Raw genomic sequence first — 15069 nt, forward strand, 5'->3', positions numbered from 1 at the left:
CTCCCTCACTTCTTTCATCTGCAGGCTTAAAGGCTTAATCTGCCTCCAATAAGTGTGTGTGCTTCCCTCTACATATGTGTGTGTTTACATTAGTGAGTCATGCTGCTGCTGTTATTTCAAACATAAACCACCAGATAGCAGCAGACCCTCACAATTCAATCTAGCTCTGACATACAAATTATATCTAATTTTGCATGACATGTAAATAAATGCATGTATGTGTGAAGTTTTCCTTCAGTCCAAATGAATGAAGCTGCTCATGCATACACATACATTAATTTAAAAGCTGTCACATCTAGAAAGAAGCCGTCGTCAGTGTCGAGTTAACTAAATAGAGTTTTGAATTTAACCTCAGGGATGATAGGAGTAACCCCCTGGATGCTGGTCTCTGTCTCTGAAGCTAATAAGTCAACCACTCACCTATCTACACGCAACAATATTTACACGCAAGGGGAAAAAATGAACTAGATCATGTTACTGTAGCTCTGAATTTTGTTTGAACATAGTAAAGTCAAAACTGAAATTGAACGTTATCTAGGCTCAAGGTCTTAAAGTTTTTCAAGTGAGTTTCTGCAAGCACTTCTGCTATTTCTTTGTTAGTTGCCTCGCATGCACCACCTTCTTTGAAACGGTCTCCAAACAGATCTCAACGTTTTCAGATTTTCAACGTGATATGTGTCTGTAATGCCGGCTGTGCTCTCCACGGTGGTAGCGAGCATAACAGAGATCCCCCCTGTGTCTGCCACACCGTTATCATAGCCGCTTCATCATTTCCCCTGTAACGAAGTCCAACTCCGTGCAGCCTCACTGTCACCCTCACTTCAAACATCATGTTTCTGTTCTGCCAAGCTCAAAGGTAAGGAGTGGGAATGAGGGTTAGGCTGAACATTTGCTAATATGGTGATATAGTGTTCTGTGGCAAAAGACTGCAATGGCTTATTATTTTTGCCAATACTTAAATTTCATATACTGAGCTGTGTGGCCAAAAACAAAACAAAACAAAACAGAAGAACAAATAAATAAACACAAGTATTGTGGTGGCTTTTTGGCAGATTTTTATTTTTCCTTATACCACATCCTCCATCACCAAGAAGGGGAGGGCAGTGCTTGGACAGAAAAATCACAAAGTGTCACATGTGCTGCTGATGCAGTTCTACACTGGAATCACTGAGTCAATCATCTTCTCCTCCACTACCTGGTAAGATCGTGTCTGAACCCTCTTGTCCTGCCAGCACCTCTTCCTAAAACTCTCCTCTTAGAGAAAAACCACACCGAGACACCTCAAAACCAAGACCACCTGCCACGTCCACAGCTTCGAACTCCTTCTTTAACAAGGACAATATGTAAACCTAACTACCCCATACACATCTGCTTTCAGGCCCACAGCGGCTGTGTGCACCTTGTATCTAGCACAGATGAAGCATACTTTAATATTAATTCTCATCTTCTATTTGCACCCTGTGTTTTTCATATGCAGTTTCTTTTCACTGCTGGATAATTACACAGTACGCTGCTCCTCTGCACACTTGTGTTAATAAGCACACAGTCCAGCACTCCTGAACACACTGTTAATAATCCAGTGTCTCCTCTTGCACTGTTTTTTTTTAAATATTTTTAGCATTACTATTATAGTTATACCTTTTTATTGTCTATGTTGATTATATTATGTTATTGTCTGTTGTTTATGTTGTGAACTACACCGAAATCCTTGTTACTTGGTGAATAACTCTGATTCTGAAACGCCGATTAATCAACACTAGACACTACAGCAACAACAGAAAATTCAATATTGAGAGGTGGTTTTGGGTGAGAGTGATTTAGGCTGGGAAAGGCAGCTTGTCACTTCATAGGATTTTAATGCTAACTGAAAAAACCCAACTCCCAAACCATCTCAAATCATGACATTTGGATATTTTGTTTAAAAAAAAATTTCTTGTAGTAAAGTGGAAATATTATTTAAGATCATAATGATATTTAAAGATGGGGTGAATTATTTTTTTTTTTTACAAATTACCTTTTATTGTAACTAATTCTTTAATGACCTTGGCATATTTTAAATGGGAGAGTATAATCCTGAATCTGGCCTCTTAAAAAAAAAAAAAAAAAAAAAAAAAGAGTTCAAGCCATCTTAGAGCGCGATGATGTAAACAAGGCTACCGCCTGCTGTTCCATAGTCAATGAGCTGTTTGTCAGCTAGCCATGTAGTTAGATTAGCTGTCCCAGGCAGAGGAGCCAACAGTGAAACAAATGGAGCTGAGACAGATGTGAGCATTTGGTGCCATCCTTCACTGTCAGTGCAGCAACAGCTTTAACACCGCAGATCTCACAGCATATAGGATAGCATTCAGCGTTTGTGCCAGCTCCCTGAGTGAATGACACTTCCTCAGGTAGGGAAGGACTATGGGCACATCACATACCCACAGACATACACACCACAGATTTCACATCCACTAACGTGTGAAGTCTGGGACACACAACCTGTTTTCAGCTCACATGATGTTAAAGTCAGTCAAAATATAGAGTATGTGGCGTTTTACTTACAGGATGACTAAAACACCCGGAGCTAAAGAAAGCAGAAGCGGCACCCTGTTTTTTTTAATTTTTTATCCCTTGCACTTATTATCTGTGTGTCCTAAAGATGGACTGTGTGCTCTGGAGGTGTGAATTAAATGCAAATTTAAAAACTTGTAACCTGCTATACTGAAGACCCTCCTCCAACAAAACAGCTGCTTCATAAATAATGGTTTGATTTAGTGCTGAAACAATTGATTCAAAGACTAAGTACTTGACAGTAAATGATTCACAGAGAATTGTGACGATCGATTAATAGTTTTTATTATTTTTAAGCCAAAATACCAAATGTTGGTGCTGAGGTGGTGTTGCTTTGCTTAGTCTTATGTGGTAGCAAATCAATTTTGGGGGGTGGGGGGTGATTGAACAAAATAAAATATTAAAGCTATTGACATTTTCTGACATTATAGAGACCAAACGACTTTCTGATTAACTAAGAAAATGATTGGCAGATGATGACAATAGTTAACACTGTGCTCTTTATTAGCTTTGAAATGTTTTGTTTTTCTGTATGTTCATCTGTGTTGATATGTTGTCCAAGTCGACCATCAAATGAACATTCTGTTTCCAACAATCAATATTCAAAGACCAATTTCATGATCAACAGTTGTGATTTTTGTTTTTGGGGAAGCTAATTTCCAATACTATGTCTTGTATTTATGCACTTGTACAAGTGATATCCTACAATTCTTTCCAGAAAAAAAATGTGTGAAGTTACTGCATCAGCTCTTGATTACACATGTGCAGGAAAAAATAGAAGAGAGACAAGGCATCCAAATATTCTATCAGAGAAAAAGTGCTGGCTGGTCTAAACAAATCTTCTGCATATAAAAAAATTCTGGTAAATTGAGGCCACTACCAGTATCTGTTTCCACAAAGGATTCTTCACAATGTGACTGGTGAATGTTGGTGCAAACGCTATATATCAGAACAAACTAATGGCATTTGACTCTCAGCTAAAATGAGCTGAAAATCATTAATAAGAGTGAGGCTCACCTTCTCTACTTTGGGTGCGAGGACGCCCTGGGTGGGGGCGTGGGAGGGACCGGGTGAAGGAGGCTGCAGTGGACTGGCTGGCTCACCATTGAGGAGCACCACTGACACGTTAGGAGGTGTGAGACATGACAGAGGGGACGAAAGGGGGAGGAGCGGTCGTGAAGCAGGGGAAGAGAGGGGTGAGGGCCCTAAGCTCGGTCCTGGAGACACCATGGAGAGAGGACGACCTGACTGGCTGGGGCAACGTGAGGGGGAGGAGCTATGAGGACGCACTGGAGAGATGCCAACTGCGGGGCGCTCTGGGCTTCCAGCAGGAGGACTGTGGACTAAAACAAACACAAATAAACATGTTCATCAATAAATCTGCGAGAGCTTTTCACTCACTGCTGCAATCACTTTACAATATTTTTTGGATGTTAAATGCAATTAATTGACGCACTGTTGTGCTTAATAGTGTGCAAATACGGTAAATGGTCGTATATAATGCTCTATGCATTGAAGTGCACTCAGAGCCCTTTATACTATTTCCATTCATACTCCGGTGATATCACTGGGTTCAATGTGTTGATTAAGGTCACTCTGACATGTGAACTGGAAAAGCCAGGATCGACTTGCTGACTGTACCGTTAGGTGACGATTCGCTCTGCCCCCTGAGCCACAGCCTAACCCTGCATGTACTGAGTAAAAGGCAGAGAAACATTGCAGAGAGGTGGCTAGCCTTTAACAGAGATACAGTAATGCAATGTCTTTTACAAATAACCTACTTCAAAATGTAGAGTTAATAAAGGAGTACATGCTGAAAGTTTTATTTCAAATTTGTTTTAAAACAATAGTCTGGAACCCATTTGTACACTGTAACAAGTTTTGTCATGCTAACACCTAGCTAATATGGGACCTTGACTATTTTTTTAAGACAGACTTAAAAATTTGTTCCATCCTTTAAGCACCTTCAATACGCCTCAGCTGCACATCTTTGGTCTGACTTAAACCCAAAAGGTTTGGAGCACTTTTTCAGCCTTTAATTTATACGAGGACATTTGGTGCTCGTGAAATACAAAATACAGTACAGTATCCAAAAATACACAATCATAAGCATAGAGACATGCACACGCACACAAGCAGGGTTGCTAGCCACCTGCTTTTCAGTACTCTGGCACAAATCCATAGAGAGGCGCACTGGTCATGTGATAAAACCACTAAACACAAGAAGTATACACATTATTTTGTAATGGAGACCAGATGTGTGTATGTGTGTGCTTGCCTGTGACAGCGAGGGAGCGAGAGAGAGAGAGGGAAAAGACAGCGAGAAAATTGATAGAGGTGGAGAGAGAGAGAGAGAGAGAGAGAGAGAGAGGCATGAAGCTCTGTCATTATGCCTCCATAAAACAAAACACAGTGATGTCATTCAGTTCTGTGATTGTGTGTTCACTTGTGTGTAGCTGTGTGCGTGTGTGTGGGGGTACTGTTCTCACTGTATGTTAGTGTGTAGCTGTGTTCGTGTGTGTGGGGGTACTGTTCTCACTGTGTGTACTCTTCAGCTTCCCCAAAGAAACCTCGATGATTATTTTCTTAAAGGGTGAAGGAAAAGAGACACAAAGATGGAGAAAAGAGTACTGAAGAAATGAAGAGACTGAGTGGAGCGCAAGGCTGATATAATCTAGACCTTGTGCGCACACACAGGTGTGTGTGTGTGTGTGTGTGTTTCTGAAGGCTGTGTGTGCTTGTGACACAAACAGCACTACTGCACAATCTCAGCATTTAACAACATCTTTGTTTTTGTGCGCATAAAGTGTGTGCACCGTTTGTATGTCTGAGTGCATGCTGTAATACAGTGACGGTGTTAAGTTGTTCTACTCTAAATTACGACATGTTTTTGTACAATTATTCAGCAATAGTGGCTCATGTTCAGTGTTGATTCAGTGAGTTCATAAAGCGCATGGGAAAGTACAAGTGTGTCTAAATGTTAGCTTCAAACAGCTGCTTAACAGAGGCTCACATCCAGTCTCATACTGGCAGTCAGCCTTCATGGTTCTGTCTCTGCTTTCTAATAAACGGAATAATAGGTATGAGACAGTTAGGTGAACTGCAGACTCAAAATACCCCATAGGTGCAACTGTAAACATGTTTGCCTGTTTGTGATGGAAAATTTACAGACACAAAATCGCTATATATGAATCGCAATTCAAAAACACATAACTCCTGAGGCCAATAAAAGCTATATATGAATCGCAATTCAAAACACATAACTCCTGAGGCCAATAAAGACACAGACTGCAGAAAGACCTAACCTCAAACCCATCCAACACCTTTGGGAGGAACTGGAACAGCGACTGTGATCCAGTGAACATCAGTGCAGTACCTCACTACTGCTGTTTTGGTTAAATGAAAGCAAATCCCAGCACAGCCTTCTCAGAAGAGTGTCAACTGTTGGAATGAAATGTCCAACTTTCTCATGTGATCGTATTGTTCAAGCGTCTACATGCTTTTGACCCTGTAGTGAATATGAGCACCAGTAACCGAAGCTCTTTCTCCTCATTTATTGTGGCATTAATCCAGCCTATTTTTTGTTCTCCCCAAATAAATTCACACATGACTAAACGCACTGAAGAAAGTGGAGGTTAAAGAGATGGCTGAAAGCATATGCCTGCAATTTTTTTTACAAGGTGTACAGGCTACTTGAATTAATGACTGATCAATATTCTATTATCCTGTAATCATAGACAAAGGGGCTAAAATGCTGCGAGGTCCCAAATGGTCTGGACCCTGCTCATTTAAACCTGCAGGCTAGTGAGCAGTTAGTGGAGGAGGTGATGCTGCAGAGCATGATGCAGTACATCTGTAAGTGATTCAGTACTTTTTAGCTTGTGGAACATTTTTCTGTATCAAGATACAACTATTTTTTTATATACTGATAATTTTCTAGAATTTAATGTGGCTTGTTATACCGCTAAATAGCAGACTGTCATTCACATGAGCCCCACAGTTTCTGTTTTACCTTCCATGGTATGGTGGGCTGCACCATTTTTGTTGATGTGTGTCTGGATTTTATCAATAAATAGTTCAAACAGAACAAAATTAAACTGTTTCCATTTCCATTGTAAATACAGAGTTTTAAAGTGCTTAAAGAGTAAAACACATCATAAGTATTTGTATATGTTTTTCCTTACCCAGCTGCATTGAGGTGCGTGCCTGGTTAACCATATGCTGACCGGAGCGCAGGCAGTTCTTCAGCTGAGCGGCGGCAGTTTGCGGCGAAGAGGCAGGACAAATAGAGTTGGATGAGATTACTAGTGGGGTGGAGGGACGGGATGAAGAGGGCCCCGGGGACCCTGGCGACGAAGGGTCAGAGATTTTACTCCCCACCTGACTACACCCACCTCCTCCACTACCCACTGGACTGGACAGACCCGAGCCTCGAGTAGCACCCACTCCAAATGAAGCCCTTCAAAGAAGAGAGAGGCGAGACAAATATCGACTTGTTATTGAAATTTCCAGATGATTATACTGTAACTGATTTACTAATTTCTGCTGTTGTCAGATATACATATGTTAACACAAAGTGTAGTGCTTTAGAAACACTGGTGTTGCTTTCACGCCAGTAAATGCATGTTTAGTATTACCTAGCAGCATAGGCCCCATGGTAGGCATTTGTTTTCCTTTATTAAAAATATTTTCTCAGAAACGTATGCCTTTATTTGAGAAGTTGGTCGTAGAGAGGAGGACAGGAACAGGGTCTCCAACTGCAGACTTTGCCTACACAATGTGGAGATACACATGGCGTCCGCTGAAACCACTCAGCTATTGGAGTGCCTGCATTTGTAGTTTTAAATTAAATGTCTCAATGACTATGGGATGGATTGTCATCCAATTTGGTGCAGACATTGATGTCCCTCTAAAGATGACTTTTAATCTTTTTGGTGATCCCTTAAGTTTTCATCTACAGCAACACCACGACTTTGGTCTACTGTACCAGCAAAATGACAGCTGCACTGTCTTTAGGGCTGATCAGGAAATGTTAGCATGCTAACATGTTAAATACATTTGTGAACCTGTTAAACATTATACCTTCTTCTCAGAGTGTTAACATTGTGATTGTGAGCACGTTAGCATGCTGACAACTGCATATCGCACAAAGCACCACTGTGCCTAAGTACATCCTCACAAAGCTGCCATCATGATGTGTAATAACCACAATCTACCTTGTAACTGCAGAGCAGGAGCTGCAATTTGTATTGTTATCACATGACAAAGTGAGTGATTTCAGTGCTATTATCTGACTGATGGATCAGTGTCTTGCTGTAACATGTATGGAGCTGCAGGCTGCTCATGTTTCTGTCAGCAGTGTCCTGAATGGCAGAACAGTAAGTTGGACATTATTGATGCAGCGGTGTTCACACTCTCACGGCTGCTCATTGACTTCCTGTCACACACATATAGAATTATGGCCTTCTTTGTGTGTGTATGTGTGTGTTTCGACCAACACAAACAGCAAAGTTATGCTTTGATATGAGGTTCTGTATTTTTAACTGTTTACTGTATGTGTTGGATTTAACACATGGGTTTTCTCTACATGTGGCTGCTATCAGTAGCTTTAAGTAAGAGACTATTTTATCAGAGGAGACAAATGCAGTTTGAACACCAAAGCTGCTCTTTTGCAGTGGAAAAAACTCTGAAATAGCTTTTACACCATCAATTGCAAATGAATACAGAATAACAATAGTAAAATTGTATTCATACACTCTTATATGCAAACTAATCAAATTGGCATATGTTAGTGTCAGCCAGGATACAAAATACCACCGCTAAAATGTAAATATTTAAACTGCATTTTAAAAAGAATGACGTGTATGTGCAGACTCTCATTATCATACCAAGAAATTTCTGAGCTGCACTGCAGACAAAGAAGGGGGAGAGACAAGGAGAGATGGAGGGAGAAGGAGAGTGTGTGCTTGTGTAAAAATAACAAATTGCCTCTCATCTGATTACTCGCCCATCCTTTCTCTCTCTGTCTAAGATTGCATAACTGCAGAATGTGAAGCAGCCATTCATATCCACTGAAGAGGGACACCTGCTGTTTTTGAAGTCACTGCATCTCTTTGTATCACTTTCTCTTTCTTTTGCAGCTTCTTTTTCAATTTGTCCATCTTTCTGCCTTCTTCACCTTTATCATTTCCCACCCCATTCAGTCTTTTACCCCTTTCCTCCCCTCATTTCTCATTTCTCTCACCCATAGGTATCTTTCTTCTGATTATGTATCCTTCTTCATCTTACATTATCCTCTCTTTAGCTCATCAGCTTTCTCCCTTGCTTTCATTTTCTTCCTCTCTCTATTTTTTTTGACGGCATCATTGAACAGAATACAGATTAGATGAACAGGCAATGCAATTGTTTTCATGCACACAGGGATAATGAGTGTAACTGAATTGCCAAATATGATTTCAGTACACTCATTTGTCTATTTTATTTGCTTCATGATGCCAAAGGTAACAATAATGATGATAATAATCTACTCTGAATATGAAGTGACTCGACATTAGAAAGGTAGAGCCTGTATGAGCTGACTGCTGCAACACATTTTAAATATATTGTATTTAGTTCAAGTTTGCATTTAAATCTAATTCAGTGCATCTTTTTTTCCCTTTGTTTCACTTTTAACTAGTCAGTGATACATTTTTAAAAAACATCTTTGCAAGATTTAAAGATTTTTACAAGACAAAACAAGGACAACAACCAAATGTTCCGATAGGGATAAATTACTTTAAACTGGGATTCACACATTTTTACATTCCAATAGATAAAAAGTGTTTTCATCCCTGTGTTTATAACAGTTTACAATCCCCCTGGGAAATACTTCTCAGGCTATGTTTGTGATGCAGTTGATGGTGGCTGATGAGACCAAATGATTTCATTAGTTTTGTTAGCCAGAGGTGTTATCCCAACATAATGGTGCACGATGCGGAGTGCAGGCTAAAGCACGAGGAATACATAGAGTATTAAAAAATCACCATGAGAAATACAAAATCCACATGCGGCTCCGACAGCTGCAGCTGGTAAAATAGATTTTTTTGGGCATCCCTTTGTCGCAAAGCAGTTTGAGCATGTGGACACGTGCAATTACATGCCATAACAAGGACCTAAATAACACAGCCTGATCTGTATTTAGGTTCAGCTGGAGCTAGGAACAGACCATGAAAAATGACTATGTCATTTACAATGAGTGTGTTTGCGCCATCACCATCTGCATGTGTGGAAAAATGTATCCAAATCCAAATAAACAGGGTAATAAACGGAGCAAAGGTGTGAACACAACGTGGCCGTAGGGATTAAATTTGGGTGCCCTGTGCTCATACCATGGTCTCTCTAGCAATTCAGTCATTTTTTCCATCTTGTGCAAAGGAAGAGGTACTTTAAGATACTTTTCTAAATATGCACCCCTAATATGACTGCTACTCGCTTTTGTCTGGATACAGGCCTAGTGATGACACAGTAGTTCACTGACCTGGACACGGGGGTGACATAGTTTCCGGGGAAAACACCGGAGGCAGCAGTTCTCAGTGAGGTGCCCTTGAACCATCCATCTTGACATTTCTCTGTCACCCGATACATCTCACCTTTCCTAAGTTCAAGCTCATCAGCCTTCTGAGGCTTGTAGGCGTACAGAGCCAGATATCTGTGGAACAAAGGCAAAAGAGATCATGTAGAAGTAAATCAACTAATAAAACCATTAAACTATGTAGAAAATGCCAAAGAACTGCTCAGCAGCAACAACACCAACTATCATCCAGTGGGCTTTCTCAAAAAGCTAAGTAATTACAAATGCAAAATGCAAATAAACTTGTTAAATTAGTAACTTAGTCTATTAAATAATGAGAAGACATTTCTGTCAGTGGGTTAAGGAGGTAGAAGAGAATTTCCCATAATTTTCTAATCTCTTTTACTTGATTCAAATACAGTAATTCCTCTGGTATCAAGAAAGTGACTCGAACATTTGTCATACTTTGCTTTGTTCACTTGTCAGAAACAGGTTTTGGAGTTATTCTACCAAGTCTAAAAGTTTGCCCACCATATTTACCAAAAAGAAAAAATAAGGTTTTAATAAATAAACTGTGTTTTAACACTTTTGATTTCTCGTAGTTTAACTGTACACTGCCGAGGATTGAAGAATAACACTGTACATCGTTGACTCTCCCTTTAATCCTTTATTAGATCACCAAACAATATACTGATATACAACAGGATCTTTGGCAGGTTAACAGTGGAACCATGCTGGCTGGTCCTCCCGCTATTTATCATCCATTCCCACTTTCATGCCTGTTTTACACCCTATAGTGCTTTTCTGCCTTACCAGTCAAAGCACTTTACACTTACAGCCACCCACTCACTGAATCTCACACACACTCGCACAGCGATGGTGGCACAGCTGCCATGCAAGGTGCTGGCCAGGCCACTGGGCGCAACTTGTGGTACAGTGACTTGTCCAAAGACAGTTTGAAATGAGACCAGGAATCAAACCGTTAACCCTTTTATTAGTGGACACCCTGCTGTAATCCCTGAAGCACAGGGATTCCTTTCAGAACCAAAACACCAACAACATTAACAGCGTCATTTACTGCACTTAAAAAAGGAGCTACACTGCCAAAACTTTTACAGAAAATTTTGAGATACAATTAAATTTTGCTTAGGCAAAAACACTAAGCACGTGATCATTTTACCAGGTACGTGATCTGAGGATACATGAACATTATTTATGGGTAAATTTAAGTATTACTCTCCTTTTAATATGTTAATTCCAGCAAGTAATCTTTGTCCATATCACAACTGACCAATTTCTGAGAAAAACAGTTTGTCCAATATAGCATAGGCATTATACAGCATAATGTATATATAACCTAGCTGTTGAAAAATATCATTTTAAAACTGCACAAAAAAAAATCATAATCAGAAACAGGCTGAGTCACATCAAACCCATATAGCGTTAGTGGTTTAATACTGCACTGTAGCCTGGCATTTAATTTCTTAACATTACATTCCTAAAGAGAGTTCAAGCTGGTTCTGTCTGAGGTAGTAACATAACCGCCAGAGGTTGCCTGAAAGATTTTCTCTGTCAGACTGTATGGTATGGCTGTGTGGGTACATAATCAATATGCCCTTGTTTACCTGCCTATTAACAGGTACACTGATAAATGTAGTACTTGGCGTCTTACACGTGACTGTGTTTATGTGTTGAGTCTTGTGTACTGCATCTGCATTAACATATAAATGAGTTTCTGGTCCTGTCACTGGGAGACATTTGTAGTATGTAGCGTCAGACTCCTACAGAGGACGATAAGAGCAACAGAGTAAACAAGCCCTATATGCGCTGCCTTCCCGTTGCCATGGTAACAGATGTGGGGACCCTCTCCCTTCTACCCATGGCAACAGGAACAGTTTGTTGCCAGGTCAAGCTGGAAATACCTGACCTCATCAGCAGGACAAACCCACTTTTTATTAAAGGGCAATTTCACCAATTCACCACTAAAAGCAAATCGTAAGTATAAAGTCCTTAATAAGAGAAACAGCGAAAAATCTGTAAAAAACATAACTAAATACTAAGAAACCTATATACAGTATCCTCTGCATTGCCCACTCAAAGACTTTCTTAATTCACACATCTTCCGTGTAAACACAAAAGGAACCCTATATACAGTATGTAATTTATGCTGAAAAATGATATTTTCACTTTCCACAAATATCCTTAATCTTAAGGTTTAAAACTCAAATTAGTCCACACAAAGATAGAAGTACAAGGCAGGAAACACACACTCACCTTGAAGATACCTGTATCCATTTGGCAGTTACTTGGTAGAATAGTTACAAAGCACATGATAGACAGTTTTTGCTCAGCGTTGGCGCCTCAGCAGCCATCTGGATGTCACTGAATGAGGCTATGTTTCCACAAAAACTTAATTGTGTTAGTGAATGTGTGTCAGGTGGATTCTGGCTTTTTTTAATGAGCCTGCTGCCTATGTAACATTACCTGTCTGTGTTTCCATACTGAGTCATCTTACCTCTCTAATATCTATACGTAGCATCTGAATATTCTATTTTCTGGCCCATTCAGACAGATACAAATCTTGCTGTCAGTGTTCCTGGTGGCCTGAGGATTTAAGATGCTGACTGTGTAAATTGAACATCTGTGGCTCAAGTGTTTTTGCATGTCTCTCTCTCCTTTTATCTCCATCTGTCCACTATCAAATAAAGCGAAAACTTCCATAAAGTTAATCAAAAATCATACAGTATTTCATTAATCTGATCAAATAAAAGTAGCGGATATTAAATATGACATTCTTAACAATTTAGCTGTGTTGCATTGAGACATCATCCAAATTCAAATGCATTTAGATTTGGGTTGGAACCTTTGTGAGCTTTTTCATGTAGTTTTTGTGCCACACACGTCATTTGCATATGGAATTCCTTTTCATCACTCCTCCTAAAAAGCTGAAATATGATAGCATGTTATTCAGCAAAGACTCTAAGCTACATGTATATGCAGTACAGCATTTGTTAGTAAAAACTAAACACCTTTTGTTCCTAGTTCTTTTTTGAAGAAAATAGTAACAGCTGTAGGTGAGGAACTTTGTTTTCCGGTGCTCATCTCTATGAAGGCATGTAACCTGCTGTACAACAAAATGCATAACATACATGATGGTTGTGCTTTTGAAAGCCTCGCTACAGTATGCAACACTGATTTAAGCATCACACAAACTGAAAATAATATGTGACGGTATTTTTCTTCTGAAGGGGATTTCATCCTTGACCAGTGGAGGAGTAAATGTGGTTGCAGAGGTGGTGGAACATGGCCAATATCTCTGGGCATAGAAGAGGGAATATTTTTAACACTGCTGTGAGGCAGGTTCTTAAATCATGCTTGTATCTCAGGCACATACCCATTCTGTTAAAAAACACAAAAGGGCATGTGGAAGGAGGGACTAAAACCCAGGCTGCAGGTGGGTTGAGATGATAGCACCCTGAGGTGTACTTACATGTTGAGAGGCAGCTGCACCTTGGCATGGGCCAGCAGCTCAGAGGTTATGGATGCCACTTTAGGGGGCACCAGTACCCCTGCCGAGGAGGGAGAGGGACCTGGGGGAGATGCATCCTAAAGACAAACAGGCACAAACATAAATTAGTGGGTTCCATTTCAACTGAACTGTTTTTTTGAGATAAGTGCCTGCAGTCTTTCCAATTTTCAATATGCATCCCAGGTAATATTCCGAGACAGCAAAAAACATTGAACCCAGGTGTAAATGCAACCAGAGGCAATAAATATAAAAGCAACATGCCTCCAGTTTGAAGCTATCAACAAGAGGAATGAATTTATCACATGGAACTGTCAGAGTAGGTGTCTGAGGAGTACATAAAAAAAAAATCTGAGGGAAAGGAGTGGCCAAAGTGAAATCTGGTTTGTAAAATGGAAGTGCATGTTTGCTGCACACGCTTACAGCTCCATTAAGAAATCAGCTGCACCGACATACTGGCTGATATTAGAAAACTGCAGATACTGTAAATCTGCATCAGCGTACACAAAATGTTGGCTGATATGTGACAAACAGCAGTGCAAAATGCACAAAATATAGTGTAGATGTAGTGACATTATTATACATTTTCTTCTCTGTCAGTTTTGATTTTCATCTGTGAAATGTCATGTTAAATTCAAATTCTGGGCAGATGTTTTTAGATTCAGTATTATCAATATTAAAACTTGACTTTGATAAATAATAAAAACACAAACTGCAAACATTCATTGTTTGTTCTTCCATCCATCCATCCATCCATTTTCCTCCGCTTATCCGGGACCAGGTCACGGGGGCAGCAGTCTAAGCAAAGATGCCCAGACTTCCCTCTCTCCAGACACTTCCTCCAGCATCTCCGGGGGAATGCTGAGGCATTCCCAGACCAGCCGAGAGACATATTCCCTCCAGCGTGTCCTGGGTCTTCCCCGGGGGCCTCCTCCCGGTGGGACATGCCCAGAACACCTCCCTAGGAAGGCATCCAGGAGGGATCCGAAACAGATGCCCAAGCCACCTCAGCTGGCTCCCCTCAATGTGGAGGAGCAGCAGTTCTACTCTGAACTTCTCCCGGGTGACTTCACCCTATCTCTGAGGGTGCGCCCGGCCACCCTGCAGAGGAAGCTCATTTTGGCTGCCTGTATCCGGGATCTTGGCCTTTCGGTCATGACCATAGGTGAGAGTCGGAACGTAGATTGACCAGTAAATCGAGAGCTTCGCCTTACAGCTCAGCTCCTTCTTCACCATGACGGACCTGTACATCGACAGCATTACTGCAGAAGCTGCACCGATCCACCTGTCAATTTCCCGTTCCATCCTTCCCTCACTCATGAACAAGACCCCAAGATACTTGAACTCCTCCACTTGAGGCAGGAACTCTCCACCAACCTGAAGGGAACAAGCCACCCTTTTCCGACTGAGAACCATGGCCTCGGACTTGGAGGTGCTGATTCTC

At 40.6% G+C, this 15069-nt stretch overlaps 1 protein-coding gene across 1 annotated transcript in view; it reads right to left on the reverse strand.

The window, feature by feature from the left end:
* LOC109964386 (SH3 domain-containing RING finger protein 3) overlaps positions 1 to 15069 on the reverse strand; it is a 91127-nt gene that overhangs the window by 9368 nt on the left and 66690 nt on the right. Inside the window, exons 5-8 of the mRNA XM_020607671.1 lie at positions 13590 to 13705; positions 10067 to 10237; positions 6735 to 7009; positions 3568 to 3893 (exon numbers count right to left, since the gene is read on the reverse strand). Of these exons, the coding sequence (XP_020463327.1) occupies positions 3568 to 3893; positions 6735 to 7009; positions 10067 to 10237; positions 13590 to 13705 (888 nt within the window). The remainder of the gene's footprint in view (positions 1 to 3567; positions 3894 to 6734; positions 7010 to 10066; positions 10238 to 13589; positions 13706 to 15069) is intronic.

Source organism: Monopterus albus, unplaced genomic scaffold, assembly GCF_001952655.1.
Source record: "Monopterus albus unplaced genomic scaffold, M_albus_1.0 scaffold88.1, whole genome shotgun sequence".
Classification (NCBI taxonomy): Eukaryota; Metazoa; Chordata; class Actinopteri; order Synbranchiformes; family Synbranchidae; genus Monopterus; species Monopterus albus.